Consider the following 13,693-nt stretch of genomic DNA (forward strand, 5'->3'; position numbering starts at 1 on the left):
GTTGTGTTAGTTTCTGGTATACAGTTCGGTTCAGTTGCTAAGTCATGTCCGACTCTTTGTGACCCCATAAACCACAGCAGACCAGGCTTCCCTGTCCATCACCAACTCCCAGAGTCCACTCAAACTCATGTCCACTGAGTCAGTGATGCCATCCAGCCATCTCATGCTCTGTCATCCCCTTCTCCTCCCGCCTTCAATCTTTCCCAGCATTAGGGTCTTTTCAAATGAGTCAGTTCTTCGCATCAGGTGGCCAAACTACTGGAGTCTCAGCTTCAGAATCAGTCTTTCCAATGAATATTCACGACTGATTTCCTTTAGGATGGACTGGTTGGATCTCTTTGCAGTCCAAAGGACTCTCAAAGAGTGTTCTCCAACACCACAGTTTAAAAGCATCAATTCTTCGGCGCTCAACTTTCTTTATAGTCCAACTCTCACATCCATATGACTATTGGAAAATCATAGATTTGACTAAATGGACCCTGGGTGGCAAAATAATGTCTCTGCTTATTAATATGCTAGACAAGGTTGGTCATAACTTTTCTTCAAAGGAGCAAGATCTTTTAATTTCATGGCTGCAGCCACCACCTGCACTGATTTTGGAGCCCCAAAACATAAAGTATGTCACTGTTTCCACTGTTTCCCCATCTATCTGCCATGAAGTGTTGGGACCAGATGCCATGATCTTAGGTTTTTGAATGTTGAGTTTTAAGCTGACTTTTTCACTCTCCTCTTTCACTTTCATCAAGAGGCTCTTTAGTTCTTCGCTTTCTGCCATAAGGATGATGTCATCTGCATATTTGAGGTTACTGATATTTCTCCCAGAAATCAAGCTTGTGCTTCATCCAGTCCAGCTTGTGCTTCATCCAGTCCAGCATTTCTCATGATGTACTGTGCATATATATATATATAAAAGTTATATAAGCAGGGTAACAATATACAGCCTTGACATATTCCTTTCCCAATTTGGAACCAATCTGCTGTTCCATGTCCAGTTCTAACTGTTGCTTCTTGACCTGCATACAGATTTCTGAGGAGGCAGGTCAGGTGGTCTGGTATTCCAACCTCTTGATCTCTGCTTCCTCTGCCTTTTCTAAATCTAGCTTGAACATCTGGAAGTTTATGGTTCATGTACTGTTGAAGCTGGGCCTGGAGAATTTTGAGCATTACTTTGGTAGTGTGCGAGATGAACACAATTAATTGTGTGGTAATTTGAGCATTTTTTGGCATTGCCTTTCTTTGGGATTGAAATGAAAACTGACCTTTTCCAGTCTTGTGGCCACTGCTGAGTTTTCCAAATTTGCTGGCATACTGAGTGCAGCACTTTCACAGCATCATCTTTTAGGATTTGAAATAGCTCAACTGGAATTCCATTACCTCCACTAACTTTGTAGTGATGCTCCCTAAGGCCCACGTGACTTCACATTCTAGGACGTCTGGCTCTAGGTGAGTGATCACTCCATCATGATTATCGGGGTCATGAAAATCTTTTTTGTACAGTTCTTCTATGTATTCTTGCCACCTCTTCTTAATATCTTCTGCTTCTGTTAGGTCCATACCATTTATGTTTTTTATCGAGCCCATCTTTGCATGAAATGTTCCCTTGGTATCTCTAATTTTCTTGAAGAGATCTCTAGTCTTTCCTATTCTATTGTTTTCCTCTATTTCTTTGCACTGATCACTGAGGAAGGCTTTCTTATCTCTCCTTGCTATTCTTTGGAATTCTGCATTCAAATAGGAATATCTTTCCTTTTCTCCTTTTCCTTTTGCTTCTCTTCTTTTCATAGCTGTTTGTAAGGCCTCCTCAGACAATCATTTTGCTTTTCTGCATTTCTTTTTCTTGGAGATGGTCTTGATCACTGCTTCCTGCACAATGTCACGAACCTCTGTCCATAGTTCTTCAGGCATTCTGTCTATTAGATATGATCCCTTGAATCTATTTCTCACTTTCACTGTATAATCATAAGGGATTTGATTTAGGTCATACCTGAATGGTCTAGTTGTTTTCTCTGCTTTCTTCAGTTTAAGTCTGAACTGAAGAATTTGGCAATAAGGAGTTCATGATCTGAGCCACAGTCAGCTCCTGGTCTTGTTTTTGTTGACTGTATAGAGCTTCTCCATCTTTGGCTGCAAAGAATATAATCAATCTGATTTTGGTGTTGACCATCTGGTGATGTCCATGTGTAGAGTCTTCTCTTGTGTTGTTGGAAGAGGGTGTTTGCTATAACCAGTGAATTATCTTGGCAAAGCTCTATTAGCCTTTTCCCTGCTTCATTCTATACTCCAAGGCCAAATTTGCCTGTTACTCCAGGTGTTTCTTGACTTCCTACTTTTGCATTCCAGTTGCCTATAATGAAAAGGACATTTGTGTGTGTGTGTGTAAGTTCTAGAAGGTCTTGTAGGTCCTCATAGAACCGTTCAACTTTACCTTCTTCAGCATTACTGGTCAGGGCATAGACTCGGATTACCGTGATATTGAATGGTTTGCCTTGGAAATGAAGAGATCATTCTGTTGTTTTTGAGATGGCCTCCAAGTACTGCATTTTGGACTCTTTTGTTGACTATGATGGCTACTCCATTTCTTTAAGGGATTTTTGCCCACAGTAGTAGATATAATAGTTCTGAGTTAAATTCACCCATTCCAGTCCATTTTAGTTCACTGATTCCTAAAATGTCGATGTTCACTCTTGCCATCTCCTTTTTGACCACTTCTAATTTGCCTTGATTCATGGACCTAACATTCCAGGCTTCTATGCAATATTGCTCTTTACAACATCAGACTTTACTTCCATCACCAGTCACATCCACAACTGGGTATTGTAGTGAATATATACACACACACTTTTCCATTGTACTTTGTTAAAAGGTTTGAATATAGTTCCCTGTACTAAAGAGGGAACCTGTCTATATAAAACCCTGTTTATCTATTTTATATATATCTATTTTATATATAGTAGTATTTATCTGCTAGTCCAAAACTCATAATTTATCTCTCTTCTCCCTTCCTCTTTGGTAACCATAAATTTGTTTTCTATGTCTGTGAGTTTGTTTCTGATTTTTAAATAAGTTCATTTTTATCATTTTTCAGACTCCTCATATAAGTGATATCATACAGTATTTGTCTTTCTCTGTCTAACTTATTTCACTTAAGCAATGCCCTCCAAGTTGTTGCAAATGGAATTATTTCATTCTTTTTATGGCCGAGTCATATTCCATTGTATATATGTGCCATACTGTCTTTACCCATTCATCTGTTAATGGACATTTAGGTTGCTTCCATGTGTTGGCTATTGTAAATAGTGCTGCTATGAACACTGAGGAGCATGCATCTTTTCAAATTAAGAGTTTTCTCTGGATTTATACTCAGGGGTGGAGTTGCTGAATCACATGGTAGTTCTATCTTTGTTTTTAAAGAAACCTCCATACTGTTTTCCATACCTGCTGCACCAATTTACATTGCCGCAAATAATGTATGAGAGTTCTATAAAGGAGTGATTTTCAAGAGGGACCATGGAGTTTAAATCATATAAAGAAGGAGATGGAAACATGATAGAACTGAGGGAAACTTTGAAGGGCATCAGGTCAGTGGTTTGTAGGTTCCAGTGAGGTAGAGGAATAACTGGAGTTGAAATATTAGAGGGATTGAAATGATTAGGCAGTAAGATGTTTGAAATTAAGGGTGGTAATTATTGGTGCTGACAAGAGTGAGGATTTGACCTTAGGGGTGAGTGGCTGTGATAAAAACAAGGTTCTGTGTCACAGAACTAAGATGTTAATACCCCAAGATGGCTTAAATCTCAGCAGGAAATAAGATATCAAAAGTCTTTGAGGGACATGAGGAGGAAAGCAAGCAGATTTTCTAGAGAAGACCTTTGGCTTTGGTTTACTTGCACAAGGAACCAAGAGGAGGCAAATAAGTCAAAATCCTACTGAGTTTTTGAGGTAGTTATACTGCTAAATTCATAACCTAACCTGAAAAGGCCTTTGACTATTAAAATAATCTTTGACATGATAAACTTGTACAACAGGAAGAGAGTTTCAAAGCCACGTGGCCTCTAAGAGGGCATATTTCCAGTGTTCAGTAGTGGTTAGTGGTATGGCCTGAGGTTGACAGATAGGAAATAACCTTTCAGTTTGTTGAGTGAAGGATCACAGGATGACAGATAAGGAACTTCCTTCTGAGAACACAATCCAAAGAGAATAAAAGACTGTTCTCGTGCTCTGCACTAAAGACCACTGTGCACTTACCCCTCCTTCCTTTCTGAATGGGAGTTTGTATTCTAACTTCCCCGGCCCTGTTCCCCATTGTGCATTTACTGTCAAGACCCGATGGAGAGACTATCCATCATCCATAGATCCTAGACTGTGGGTTGAAGTTCAGTACCACGCAGGACTCTGAGTTGTCTCCCTTGGGAAGAAGGGCCCTCTAGAGGACGGATGGATAGACTATAGAAAACAGAATGAACTGCCCATTGATATCTGTGCCTCTTGTTTCATTTCTTCACGGTACATAAGAGGCTGCTCAGTCCACAGTTACATTGCTTTATTCCTTCTTTCCTTTCTTCTTGCATCTCAGGTTGAACATTTAAAACTTAAAAGTTTATGGTATTTGAGTAGAAATACAATGTGTGACCCAACTGATCCAAGGCTTAGAGCAAGGGTGCTTTATTCAGCCTTTTGCTTCCTTCTGGCAACTGGATGCTGCTGCTGCTGCTGAGGCCTTAAGGGATGACAGAGCCACCAGACGAAAGGAGCCTGGAAGAGAGCTGCCCACTGACTGCAAACACCGCCTTATACTATCATATGACCAAAAAGAAACTATTGTGTTCAGTCACTGGAAAACTGAAGTTCATTAGTTACAATAGATGGCTTTATTCTTCCTAATACTAATCTTGAGAAAAATATCTCTACTTCTCTATACTGCAGTTTATTCGTTTATAAAAATAGGTGGTTGGACAAGATAATCACTGGGGTTCCTAGTGATACTAACGGATTAATCCCTGTTTTTATTGTATATGAATACTTCTGTCTTGTCACCTTCCATAAATTCATCATTAATCACACACATCCAGAATTCAAATAGAGTTTCTCAGTTCTGTCATCTTTTAAAATTGCTAAAACCAGTGAGGCATATTTTTCGCCTTACCTGTGTGGTAGGGCACTGTAGGTTTACCACCACGGAGGGACTGGTACAGGTGAGCATGTTAAAATAAAACAAAATGGACTTGTTCCTAAAAAAACAACATAATATTTTTAGTGACTGTGGAAATATTTCATATCATTTCATATCATCGGGTATACTTTAATATAACATGACCTTTAAAAATCTGCTTCATTTCATCTAGAAATTTGCAACATATTCCCCAAATCCCCATCAAGTGGCCTAACACTTAAAATAGCTTTTACTATTACTATTAAAATAGTAATAGTAAAAAGTCAAAATAATCAAATTGTCCATCAACAGGGGATTGGTTCAATAAGGAACTCCACATCCATAAAGTAAAAGATTATACTGCCATTGAAAATAATGTTGAGAAATATTTAATGGATGAATTTAGGAAGCAGGTTACTAAAGAGTATCAAAATATTATTTACTTTTGCAAAAACAATTATAACACATTATATGCGGAAACAAATGATTATATCTGAATGATGGCATTATATTTGTTTAGATAATTTTGTATTTTATGGGTTTCATGAGATAAACATGTATTATTTCAGTGATCTGAAAAAAGATGAATGTAGTTATATTTTCTCTCTGTTTAAAATTATGTTCAGGGGCATAGTGGTGGGATAATTTGACATTTATTATTGGGGATCTTCCCTGGTAGCTCAGATGGTAAAGAACCTACCTGCAGTGCTGGAGACCTGGGTTCAATCCCTGGGTCAGGAAGATTCCCCTAGAGAGGGGAATGGCAACCCCCTCCAGCAATTCTTACCTGGAGAACTCCATGGACAGAGGAGCCTAGCAGGCTACAGCCCATGGGGTCACAAAGAGTTGGACACAACTGAGTGACTAACACACACACACACACTTTGCCAGCAACAGTGATGACTTTGCCATTTTGCAAGCCATGTTTCTCCTTTAAATCTCAATTTCCTCAGCAGTAAAATGGGGATAATACCAGCCTGACCTGCTGAATAGTGGTGTTGGGAGGACATATGAAATGTGTGGTGGGCTCAAGACAAATGGCTGTCTAACTTAAGTATGCATCAGTGAACCTTGGGGTGTTTGTTGAAAACTGTGATTCCTGACTCCTTCTCAACCCTTCGGAGCCCAGACCCTAGTAATTCACATTTCCCCCTGTGATCCCCAACTGATTCAGATACAAGTGGTCTACAAACAATATCTTGAGAGAACATAGCCATATACATTCAAGAAGAATGTTTCCAGAACCTTGAACAGTCCCAAGTTAACATGACTACATATACAGCATAAAATGTATAATAGGCTGTTGAGTTATATTTTTCCTGCTGACTCACAATCACCAAGTAGGATCTGAATCTAGAAACAAAAAGAGCTCTCCACAGAAAGTGTGGGCTAGATCCTTGCATCACTTCTGCTGCTTCTTGCTCATGTCTACATAAGCAAAAGATGAGTGAGGGAGGTGATTGGAGACAGTGGAATTGGCAGGATACAGTCATCAGAGTTCAGAGGATTTTTCCTCCCCTCCTCATTGAAAGGATGGATTATTTCTTCTGGGTTTCAAACCACACAGGCTCTGAGAGAATCTCTCAGAGAGACAGAGGGTGTCCCAGTTGGTTCTAGAGGTAAAGAATACACCTGCCAATGCCAAACACATAAGAGATTTGCGTTCGATCCTGGGGTTGGGAAGATCTCCTGGAGGCGTATATGACAACCCACTCCAGTATTCTTGCTGAAGAGTCCCATGGACAGAGGAGCCTGGCAAGCTACAGTCCCAGGCTATAGCTGGGACGGTATGGCAGGGTATCACAAGGTCTCAGAGTCAGACGTGACTGAAGTGACTGAGCATGTGGGAAGGGCAGACCAACATCTTGGTTTCCAGCTGGATACTGCTTTGTGTGGCAGACTTACTACAGCCCTCTGCCCGTTTTAGCAGAGAAAATGTGAGACCCAAAAACCACAAGAGAGTGGAAATAAACCAATGGTGCAGAAAGAGGATAGCACTGAAGCAGTCTGTCATGGGAGGGTATGGAGCCAAGGAAATGGGCTTGCACCTTCCTGGTGGTAACATCACCTGATAAGAGACTGGAGATGAATCCCCAGGGATGGGCCTGAAGGGGTTTGGTGGAGAGAAAGCCAAAACTGATTTCTCAGATCAAAAGACTAGTCAGTAAGGACTTCCCCAGAGAATTTCCACTTGCACACCACAAGAGAGCCAGGCTTTGTCAAGGAGAGAGTCTATGGATAGTCAGTTACATCTTAGCTTCAGGAGCAACAACCATGTAGGGCTAGGGCAGTGGCCAGGAAAGTAATAAACACTCTTTCTCCTTCTATAAGTCAGAACATAAAGACTAAAACCAGGAGGGAGGGAAGAGGAGGAAAATAACAAAACAGGCCTTCTCTCCCACTCTTAAGTTCCCTTGCAGAGTTCAAACCTGAGCTGGGGAATTGGAAGAGATGGATTCAAATTTTAAATGGACTATACTGTACTTTTTAATAGAAAGTGTTTAGAAAGCTATGGAAGATGCCCAAGATGCCAAAACAAGAAGAAAAGAAATTTGAAAGAACATCATTAAAGGCAATTAATAAGGGGAAAATAAACTCACTTCACGTTTGTAATCCCATCGAGTTCTGATGGCTCAAGAATCTGGCCATAAATGCATGCACAGTACGCACAAGGCAACTTAAAGATTCCACAAGAGTGAATTTGGCTCTTTCACCACACAGGCAGCTATACATTCTACACAGTCTCATGGTGCATGTGACTCAAATTTGTACCTAAGTGAATGAATAAATTATTGCATGTCATGGATCACTGGAGTCCCTTAGGAGTAGTTAAAAGGCTGAATGGTAAATCAGCAAGTGTCAAGAGTCCACCATAGGTAAAACTGACTTATAAACTGCAAAATGCTGCATATATACAAATTATTCACCAGATTATGTAAACCTCAAGGGTAAAGTTTGTACCTTATTAACATTTATATCCATCTAGTTTCCTAACACTTAGCCTACTACTTGGCCCATTCCAGGCACTCATCAGATGATGCAGAATGAATGAGATCAATTTCAGAATAAGTTTCTCAGTATCTGAGAATCCTCCTTAGTTTTTTGCACACATATGTACTCATTCTGTCAAAGCCTGCCTGATATCCTTAAATGTCAGTGGTCCTCAGATTCCTTACATACAAATCTGTGACCGCATGAACTGTATAGCCCACCAGGCTTCTCTGTCCATGGGATTTCCCATGCAAGAATACTGGAGTTGGTGAAGTGAAGTGAAGTCGCTCAGTTGTGTCCGACTCTTTGTGACACTGTGGACTGTAGCCTACAAGGCTCCTCCGTCCATGGGATTCTCCAGGCAAGAATACTGGAGTGGGTTGCCATTTCCTTCTCCAGGGGATCTTCCCGACCCAGGGATCGAACCCGGGTCTCCCGCATTGGAGGCAGACGCTTTAACCTCTGAGCCACCAGGGAAGCCTCTCCAACCCAGGTATGGATCCTGGGCCTCCTGCATTGCAGGATGATTCTTTACCATCTGAGGCATCAGGGAAGCCAAATGGTAATTAATGATTGGAGAGGAATAATTCTGCAAAAGTGATTAAGGAAGTAACTCATTCAGTTCAGTCGCTCCGTGATGTCCGACTCTTTGTGACCCCATGAATCGCAGTGTGCCAGGCCTCCCTGTTCATCACCAACTCCTGGAGTTCACTCAGACCCACGTTCATTGAGTCAGTGATGCCATCCAGCCATCTCATCCTCTGTCGTCCCCCTCTCCTGCTGGCCCCAATCCCTCCCAGCATCAGAGTCTTTTCCAATGAGTCAACTCTTCGCATGAGGGGGCCAAAGTACTGGAGTTTCAGCTTCAGCATCATTCCCTCCAGAGAAATCCCAGGGCTGATCTCCTTCAGAATGGGTTGGTTGGATCTCCTTGCAGTCCAAGGGACTCTCAAGAGTCTTCTCCAACTCCACAGTTCAAAAGCATCAATTCTTCGGCACTCAGCTTTCTTCACAGTCCAACTTTCACATCCATACATGACCACTCGAAAAATCATAGACTTGACTAGATGGACCTTTGTTGGCAAAGTAATGTTTCTGCTTTTCAATATGCTATCTAGGTTGGTCATAACTTTCCTTCCAAGGAGTAAGCGTCCTTCAATTTCATGGCTGCAATCACCATCTGCAGTGATTTTGGAGCCCCTCAAAATAAAGTCTGACACTGTTTCCACTGTTTCCCCATCTATTTGCCATGACGTGATGGGACCGGATGCCATGATCTTCATTTTCTGAATGTTGAGCTTTAGGCCAACTTTTTCACTCTCCTCTTTCACTTTCACCAAGAGGATTTTTAGTTCCTCTTCACTTTCTGCCATAAGGGTGGTGTCATCTGCATATCTGAGGTTATTGATATTTTTCCCGGCAATCTTGATTCCAGCTTGTGCTTCTTCCAGCGCAGCATTTCTCATGATGTACTCTGTGTATAAGTTAAATAAGCAGGGTGTCAATATATAGCCTTGATGTACTCCTTTTCCTATTTGGAACCAGTCTGCTGTTCCATGTCCAGTTCTAACTGTTGCTTCCTGACTTGCATACAGGTTTCTCAAGAAGCAGGTCAGGTGGTCTGGTATTCTCATCTCTCTCAGAATTTTCCACAGTTTATTGTGATCCACACAAAGGCTTTGGCATAGTCAATAAAACAGAAGTGAGTGAGTGAGTGAAGTCGCTCAGTCATGTCCGACTCTTTGTGACCCCGTGTACTGTAGCCCACCAGGCTCCTCCATCCATGGGATTCTCCAGGCAAGAATACTGGAGTGGTTTGCCATTTAAATAGATGTTTATCTGGAACTCTCTTGCTTTTTCCATGATCCAGCAGATGTTGGCAATTTGATCTCTGGTTCCTCTGCCTTTTCTAAAACCAGCTTAACCATCTGGAAGTTCATGGTTCATGTATTGTTGAAGCCTGGCTTTGAGAATTTTGAGCATTCCTTTACTAGCGGGTGAGATGAGTGCAATTGTGCAGTAGTTTGAGCATTCTTTGGCACTGCCTTTCTTTGGGATTGGAATGAAAACTGGTCTTTTCCAGTCCTGTGGCCACTGCTGAGTTTTCCAAATTTGCTGGAATATTGAATGCAGCACTTTCACAGCATCATCTTTCAGGATCTGAAATAGCTCAACTGGAATTCCATCACCTCCACTAGCTTCGTTTGTAGTGATGTTTTCTAAAGGCCCACTTGACTTCACATTCCAGGATGTCTGGCTCTAGGTGAGTGATCACACCATCATGATTTTCTTGGTCGTGAAGATCTTTTTTGTATAGTTCTTCTGTGTATTCTTGCCACCTCTTAGTAACTCATTATTTAATTTGAATTATATTTCTACGATGAAACAATAAAATAGAAGCAACTACAAACTACTAGTTCAAGATGAGGTAAGGTTCACTTAAGCCCATCTCTTTCCTTCCTGAGATACACGGTAACAGAAAAATAAAAATATAGATAGGGATAAACACTGCCATACCAACTAAGGATGTGCAGGATGGGATCTGCTCACAACTGCACATGAGAGGTCAATAATTTCTGGAAAATGAAGAGCATATGAGAAGTGTGTTGAGTGATGAATGCACTGTAGAAAATATACAAAAAGGGTGGGATATGATACGCCTGTTAGAAAGCATGATACATTCTGGACTCAAAAGTGAGAAATGTGGTCGAAAGTGAAAAGATTAATTAAAGGTTTATATACAGGTCTACAGTACAAATCAGCACCTCTGTGCTTCCCCCATAGTCCTACACTTAAGACTTCTAGGATCCAGGAAAAACAGGCAAAAACAAAGGCCTCTTTTGTTGAATGATAGCAAGGGCCTTTGTGAAATTGGATACCCCAGTCTACAATCCTTCATATTCTGGCATTTTAAAAGTCCATGTCGGACAGTTAGCTTCACACCAGTTCATGTGGTAGTGAAATCTAATAGCTAATACAGTGTTCCTATCCCATACTAGGCAGAGGTCTCCTTGGAAAAACTGACCCAGTGACACAGCGGCTGAGCAAATTCACACAAGTAACCCAATTCTTTCTATAGTAAAAATGGATTATAAAGTAGCACCAGGAATTTAAGAGAAATCAGAAAATGAAAGGAAAGACTAAAATAAACAAACAAAAAGCAATGCTGGATAAATTAAAAATAATTCAGAGCATAGAAGCGACTTTTAAAAAACAGTATTTTCAGAGAGATTCAATCAGATTATTCATAAATAAAAATACTATGTTATTATAAACAATTAGAAAACAAGAGGGCTTTAAGAGACTAAAAACATGATTAACAAAAGCTAAAAATCAAAGGCAGAACTGGAAAAACTTGACAAAATCTTTTAGAATACAGAATAAAAAGTCATAAATGGAAAATATAAGGGGGAAAAAAAGGTACTGAGACCAATCAAGGAGGTCCAGGTTACAAATAACAGAGTTCCAAAAAGACAAATGGAAAGAATAAAAATAGAAAAGAAATAACTGAAGAAAATTTTTCAGAGGTGATGAGTCATAGTTCTTTAGAATTAAAGGACCCATCAAAGATTAGACAAAAAGATTTTTTTTTTAAGTAAGACCTACATTGAATTGTGAGATTTCAGAACACCCAAAATAAATAATTTTAAATGCTTTCCCAAAGGAAAAATCTTTCAAAACAGAAAAAATGATTTTACCACAAGGTATGTGAATCAGACTAACATTAGACAGACTGGATGCCAAAAACAACAGAATAACATCTTAAAATTTCTGCCAGGCATTGTCTTTCAAGCTACATCTCTAAAGCTCGACCATCAATCAGTTGTAAAGAGGGAGAAGAAAAACATTTCCAAGGATTTATCTTTCTATGCTTTCTTATCTTACGAAGATAGTCAAGAATGTTCCCCATCAAAACAAGAGTGTCAACAAAGGAAAAAGACAAGCTGGGATATAGAAAAAAGTTCATGGCACAAATTCAGGCTAAACAAAAATCCTTCTGTTTATCTGAAATCTAAAGTTAACTGAGCATTCTTTTATTTGCTAAGTCTAGCAGCAGGGTCCAATCTAATGAGGGAGATAAGTCTCAGAATTAAAGCTATGCATTGAGCCTAAAATTTGCCTAGTGCTGAGTGGAACAAAAAGCAGAAACTTGAGAGGGAGCCCTTAAAAAATAGTGGGGTTGGGAAGGCAGAAAACTATTGTCCTGATCTTGCTGGCAAATAAAACATACAAGAATGTCATTGCTCTAAGTCAAAATACACTAAAATGGAGAATGATGCTAAGCTGCAAATAAAGTGTAAAATTTGGCTTTGATATCAGGGACACAGTAGAAATGAAAATGTAATGGCCAGACAGTGAATAAACTTTAAATAGCTATTACAAAGTACAAGCCTTATTTCTAAAACTTTTAGAGTTAATCTACCAATAGAATATGAACGATTCTGATGAAGTTGCAGAATTGAACTTTATTACAAACTCAATCAGGTAAAGAGTAAACATAGAAAGAGGAATGCTCACAGCAGCACTATTCACAATAACCACGACATGGAAGCAACCTAAATGTACATCAACAGAGGAACAGATAAAGAAGACGTGGTGTGTGTATACAGTGGAATATTACTCAGCCATAACAAATGAAATAATGCCATTTGTAGCTATATAGATGGACCTAGAGAGTCTCATATTGAGTAAAGTAAGTCAGACAGAGAAATACAAATACTATATAATGTATCACTTATATGTGGTATTTTAAGAAAGGGTACAAATGAATTTATCTACAAAATAGAGATACAGATGTAGAAAACAAACATATGGTTACCAGAAGATGAGGGGGAGGGGGAGAAGGGATAAATTGGGAGATTGGGATTGATATATAAAACTGATAACTAATAAACACATTGTATAGCACAGGGAACTTTACTCAACACTCTGTAATGGTCTACATGGGAAAAGAATCTAAAAAGATTGTATATATGTGTATATATATATATATATATATATATATATATATATATAATTGATTCACTTGTGCACCTGAAATTAATATATCATTGCAAATCAACTATACTCCAATAAAAAATTTAAAAAAAGAAAGTAGAAAGAGGAATGGAAAAGAAAGATGGAGAATGGTAGTGGGGATAATACCCTCTTCTTACATAAAGAGGAGTCAAGACTCTGACAACAGAAGCAATAGAGACTCAGCATACTATGTAAAGTCATGAAAGTAACTATAAGAAAATCTAAAAGTAATAATTTAACTATCAAACATGGAAGGAGGAGGAAGATCAGGAAAACATAAAGTACATGAGTTAAATCTTCTATTTTTCATAGCAGGCTATCAATGGATACTATCTAAAATTAATAAAGCATGAAATGAAAGAATAAGAATATGATTCAACGTTATGCAAAAAACTTCCAGAAGAACTAAGACCAGTATTTATTCCCCCCAAAGTCATATGTTAAAATCAACCCCCCAATGTGATGGTTATTAGGAGATGGGGCCTTTGCAGGTGGTTAGGTCAGGAGGGTGTAGCCCTCATAAATGGGATTAGC

General features: G+C 39.4%; 1 protein-coding gene across 1 annotated transcript in view; it reads right to left on the reverse strand.

The window, feature by feature from the left end:
- The window catches only part of SLC44A5 (solute carrier family 44 member 5), a 448,857-nt gene that overhangs the window by 57,181 nt on the left and 377,983 nt on the right, over window positions 1–13,693 (reverse strand). The window contains exon 6 of the mRNA XM_060400325.1: window positions 5,144–5,228. Within this exon, the coding sequence (XP_060256308.1) occupies window positions 5,144–5,228 (85 nt within the window). The remainder of the gene's footprint in view (window positions 1–5,143; window positions 5,229–13,693) is intronic.

This window comes from Ovis aries, chromosome 1, assembly GCF_016772045.2.
Source record: "Ovis aries strain OAR_USU_Benz2616 breed Rambouillet chromosome 1, ARS-UI_Ramb_v3.0, whole genome shotgun sequence".
NCBI classification, from domain to species: domain Eukaryota; kingdom Metazoa; phylum Chordata; class Mammalia; order Artiodactyla; family Bovidae; genus Ovis; species Ovis aries.